Source organism: Corvus brachyrhynchos, unplaced genomic scaffold (assembly GCF_000691975.1).
Source record: "Corvus brachyrhynchos isolate BGI_N302 unplaced genomic scaffold, ASM69197v1 scaffold84, whole genome shotgun sequence".
NCBI lineage: Eukaryota > Metazoa > Chordata > Aves > Passeriformes > Corvidae > Corvus > Corvus brachyrhynchos.
The window spans coordinates 1,559,885-1,565,449 of NW_008237434.1; the positions used below are offsets into that span (position 1 = coordinate 1,559,885).

Consider the following 5,565-nt stretch of genomic DNA (forward strand, 5'->3'; position numbering starts at 1 on the left):
GGGAACCACGGTCCGCCACTCAGGAGCGAGACGTAACTCCAGTGACACATAAATCCAGTCAAACCAGGGAATAACACAGTAACAGGCTGCTGATGAAGCCAAATACGGCTTTGATTTGTGCTGTGCAAAGCTTCAGTCGCTGACACAGTGAAATACCCGCCCCTCGGCTGTAACCGCCCCTTACTCACTTCAGCACCTCCACACAACCTGCGTGGTAAAACACTTGGGTTCTTTATCTTTAGGGGGAGACTAAGGAATGTATAGCCCATAGCTACAGAATCATCAGGGTTGGAAGGGATCTTTAGGATCATCCCGTCCAACCACCAACCCATCACTACCACTGTAGTCCATAAACCACTAAACCACATCAGCCAGCACCAGACCGAGGTGCCTCTTACACACCCCTAGGGATGGTGATGTTGTCTGAAAAAATCGGATTCCCTACCCAGTGACAAGCCAATAATTGCACATTTGAAAGACTGTTTATTTCAGAGTTGCACAAGCCTGGGTGCTAGATGGTATTGCACAAATTGAGCACACCACCTATCAAAACTTTTTGGTGTTTAATACATTTTAGCAAACAAAGGAATTAATGCTCATTGGCTAGAAGTTACTTAGCTCTCTTATTAATTAGCATTCTATCTTCTATTAGTTAATTATTCTCTTGCTTCTTATGCCAGTTAGTCTGCATGCTCAGTCTTTCTCTTCTTGTGGGCCCATGGGTTTCTTGGGTTGGTGGTCCATGAGCCAGTGGTGGCAGATCTCCCCCGATGGAATTACCTTTCACCCAGTCAGAGTTGGTTTCAGCACAGTTGCCAAGTTGTCTTTATTAATTTCTTCCTTATCTTGGGAGTTGTGCCAAATGTCCTAGTGGCCTGTAAATTCTGCATTCTTTGTATCCACTATCAGTGGCACGTCCTTCTTCCCAAGCTTTGTTAACCTCCCCCTAGGTCTGAGATCACTGAAACATGTCCAGCTCTGAACTGTAACAAGGCAATTCTACCTCCAAGTAACTTGTTTTTCTAACACATGAACGTCATTTAGAGCTTGCTAGCTGCTATCTGATTCAGGGATTAAATCTCCCTTCTTGTTGATTAGGCTTGAAAGTATTTAAAGATAAATCATTAAACAACATCCTTTCTTAAGAAAATTTTACATATTCCACATACTGCAACAGTGACTCCACCACCTCCCTGGGCAACCTATTCCAATGCCTGACCACTCTAACAGTGAAAAACTTTTTTCTAATATCTAGTCTGAATCTCCTCTGTCTCAGGTTAAGGCCATTTTCTCCAGTCCTGTCACTGTAGGTACAGTACAGCTTCAGATTCTTTTGTTTATATGGGAGATGTTGACCTGTGGCTGTTTGAAGTGTTTGTTACAGCCGTGTAACAAAGATCTCTGTGCACCAGGCACAGCATCGCCGGCTGGGCAAGGGAGGGGATTGTCCTGCTCTCCTCTGCACTGGGGCAGCCTCACCTCGAGTGTTGGGGGCAGTTTTGAGCACCTCCATATAAGGATATAAAGCTGGTAGACAGCATCCAAAGGAGGGCAACAAAGATCACGAAGGGCCTTGAGGGGAAGCTGTATGAGGAGCAGCTGAGGGCACTTGGTCTGTTCAGCCTGGAGCAGATGAGACTGAGTTGTAGTCTGCAGCCTCCTCACAACAGGAACTGGAGGGGCAGACACTGATCTCTTCTCACTGGTGACCAGTGACAGAAGTAAGGAAATGGCCTGACGTTGTGTCAGGGGAGGTTTAGGCTGGATATTAGAAAATGGTTCTTCACCCAGAGGGTGGTTGGGCACTGGAACAGGCTCCCTAGGGAAGTGGTCACAGCACCAATCTGATAGAACTCAAGAAGTGTTTGGACAATGCTCTCAGGCACATGGTGTGACTCTTGGGGATGATGCTGTGCAGGACCAGGAGCTGGACTTCGATGATCCTTGTGGGTCCCTTCCAACTCCAGATATTCTATGATCTCTACTCTGTGTGTGAATCTGCTTCTTGCACCCAGTAGAATCCACATTTGGGAGTTCTGGGGATCCAGGTCCAAAAGCCTTGACAAGATCATCTTGCTTCCTCTGACAGTGGAGAATTGGATGAGACAGGACTGCAGCATGTACTGACCAACTGATCGCAGACTCCATCAAATCCTCTTCAGTACCAAGGTGGCAAGCAACTCGGAGATGCAATGCTCCAGAGAGACTCAAGTAAGTGCAAAAAGAGGAACAGAATTCTTGGATTGGTAGGTGCAGAGATCATCTAGTTTCAGTAAAGCTGGGGAATAAAACAACAGATTTTTGATAGACAGTGAAGGCACACATTCAGTAGTAACTATTTGTAAAGGCCCACTAATAAAGTTACAATACCAATTGTTGGGGCAGTGAGGGAAAAAAGCTTTTGTGGCCAGTCCTTCAACACATAGAGTGTACATTCGGAGATAAACTGATCCAAGAGTAGGTTTTAAATACCTGACTGAAACATTCCTTCTTTTGACACTGTATTTTTCATACAGTTTTTGCACAGAATTTCACAGGACAGCATATAGAAGGAAATGTTCCATTTGAGTTTCAACAGTTCATCTCTCAGATGGAAGTCCATCCCAAAATAACATGCAAAAGTTTATACTTGCAGATTTATTTCTGCAGAAGAGAACTGAGAGAGGAAATAAAAATTAACAGCATTTCAGAATAAATTTAAAAGGTCAAAAGCATTTAAAAGTTCTAATGGTGGTGGCTTAAGAGGAATCTTTCCAATTGTGAACTCCTTTGCTTCAAACTGTTGCCACTCTTCAGCTGATAATTCGCTCTTGGGTGTGAATAACTTCTCTGAGGCAGGGCTAGAGTTGGTGGCTGCAGCAGAGGCTGAGGTGACAGGATGTCCAGGGGCACTGGCACTCTGTCCAAACAAAGCAGCGCTCGAAGGCGAGGCAGAAGTGGCTACGGCGGCACTAAAGGCTCCAAAGGCTGGGAGCGGAGTGGTGCTTGCAGAGTTCACAGCAGAAGCACTGCCAAAGCCTGAGAAGCCGGAAGTCCCAAAGCCCCCAGCTGTGGCAGCTGTTTTATAGGAGATGAACTGACGAGGCTGGAACTGGTTTTAAAGGAGAAGCTGCTGGCACTGGTACTGCTGCTGCTGCTCACAGGAAAGCCTGCAAGTAGAGAATTTATGAAAAATACAAGAATGGGTACCCCCAGGGATACTAAACCACTGCTGCATTTCAAAGATGCAGCAGCAGCAGCAAACTACAGAAAATGCTTCAATGTTTTGGTTCTTAGGACAGGAACTTACTTGACAGCCCAAAGCTTGAGGTTTGCTGTCCTCCCATTCCAAAGGCAGGCGCTGCTTGAGTGCCCATGGTCTTGAAAGCAGAGAGCTGAAAAGATTCCAGAGGCATACATGAAAACTAGATTCCAAAACAGAGAACTCTCTCTCAGTAACTATTTGAAACAAAAATAGAGCTGCCCAGTCCTATTGAATCCAACTCAGACCATGCTGGACAGTCATCACTCCTCACAGCTGCATGCTCTTGCAGTGCTTTAAGTGCTCCAAGGCCATACACACTGTTCTCTGTGAAACCCTCCAGAAATGCAAATCTGTTACAATTGATCAGTTGCTGCCTGTCAGTCAATGACCTGCTCAGCCCTGGGAGCTCTCATTCTCACCTCTTACTCTTCCATTTTGTGCTCTGTGACTGTATTTAGGGCACAGCTTTGACTCACTCCGTTCTCTCTCCTCGGCACATCCCGTCTCCTGTGGTAAAGCCCAAATCCTGCTTGCCCACCTTCAGCACGAAACAGACCAAGGGCTGGGATCATATTACTCAACCTTTACTGCACTTCATGCAGACTGCACTCAAATAAAGCCACTTCCTCTGTCTCCCTGATTGTTTCCTATGGGCTTTAACTCAAGCATTTGCTTCTGAAAAAACATCTCCATTCACAAGTGTTTGTCACCTTCCCAGGACCAATGCCTCTTTCTATCTTCAAATGTTATCCAAAGGGCTTCTCTCCCACCTATCTCTCAATTCTGGCATTAGCCAAATGCTCCATTTATCCTAAGGTGGCCTGGAGGGCAATTCTGGTCCGGTCTGCTGATTCTCTCTCAGAAGAGCACATGGAAAAAAGGTGGGGTGGGGATTGGCCTCTTCCTGGTCACGTACACGACCAGATCAGCTCTGGTTGCTTTGGTGTGGCTTGCAATGAGAGTATTCCAAAGCTGGGATCCAGCTGCTGCCTTGCTAACATGGAAGCACCCCTACACACTTTTTTCCTCAGTTAACTGAAGGGGGTTTATGATACCCATGGCAATTTCTGATTTCAGGACTCCAGAGAACATGCCCAGGTGGCACATCACAATTGCTACATCTCTGAAGTCTTTGTAACCATAATTAACATCTGTGTAAATTACTTCATTAAAAAATGACATCAGGCACAGAGACATGTTGCCATTCGTAAGCACTTACCAAGGCTGCTTTTGCTACTACAATTAAAGCTTTCCACTGAATCAGCCAATTTTCCCATTGTTCTGCTAACTCTTTGACAGCATCTATCTGAAATGAGAGAGCAAAAAAAGCGTATTTTTATTATTGGGGAAGACTTTAAAAAAAAAGAAAAAAAAAAAAAGAAGAGTGGTCTGTCAACTGAACCAAAAGAAGATAATTAGAATTAGAAAAGGCACTTCGCTAAACCGACAGAGGAATTTTGCTTTCCTTCCACTTCAAGGTGAAAAGATGAAATTTTTGTTATTGATAAAAGATTCCTTTAAATACTCTTACTACTGCCCTTATATGATGTTTTTATGTCTTTACATAAAGACCAAGATCAGACAGTTTGAGCCAGAGATCTTGGGCAAAAGCATGATTTTACAGTAGGCCATATAGACCAGCTGCGATTTTGGCATTCTCTTTGGTGCACAGAAATTGAAGGATATTTTGGCATTTTGATCATCTCCTAGAGCTGGGAGATAAATGAATCAAGAGTTGCCACCTGAAGATTGGTAACAAGTCTTATCCCAAAGACTGTCCCCATCAGTCAGCATTTTTGAACCACTTACACATTTCCCAGTTATATTGTTTGCTGTCACAGTACTCCAGATGCAGTTCTTCTGGAGAGACATCTGACAAGCCTGCAAGGACAGGAATAGTCAAAAACCTCCAAGAGAACAGATTCATAGATTCATACTTCCAACCGCCCTCTATACAAAGTTACAAAGACACGGACCTTGGTACATTGTCCTAAAACAGTTACAGTCCGAGATGCAAAGGGTTCATTACAGAACTTCAGAGGTGTGAATACCCCAAATGAATTGGCAAACGCCAGCTCTCTTTGAGCAGGAATAAAGACAAGTAACTACAGCCCTCGGCTTCCCGTCTAGTCCCTCGCCTTCCCCAAGCTCCCGAATACCCAAGCCAGCGAGAATGGAAACAGCCTTCACCACCACAACGCTCAGCTGCTCGCACGTTGCTCCTGGCAGCAAAGATCCCCGAGCTGCTTTCCCACGGCCTCGTGGCCCATCCCGCAGTCCCTTCGCCCGAGCGCAACCCTGCGAGTGCCGAACCAGAGGCT

The 5,565-nt window shown here is 45.3% G+C and overlaps 1 protein-coding gene across 1 annotated transcript in view; it reads right to left on the reverse strand.

Moving 5' to 3' along the window:
* Window positions 1-2,994: 2,994 nt before the first annotated feature.
* The window catches only part of LOC108445947, a 3,458-nt gene continuing 887 nt past the window's right edge, over window positions 2,995-5,565 (reverse strand). Inside the window, exons 3-7 of the mRNA XM_017731166.1 lie at window positions 5,435-5,563; window positions 5,054-5,125; window positions 4,464-4,550; window positions 3,290-3,374; window positions 2,995-3,149 (exon numbers count right to left, since the gene is read on the reverse strand). Of these exons, the coding sequence (XP_017586655.1) occupies window positions 2,995-3,149; window positions 3,290-3,374; window positions 4,464-4,550; window positions 5,054-5,125; window positions 5,435-5,563 (528 nt within the window). The remainder of the gene's footprint in view (window positions 3,150-3,289; window positions 3,375-4,463; window positions 4,551-5,053; window positions 5,126-5,434; window positions 5,564-5,565) is intronic.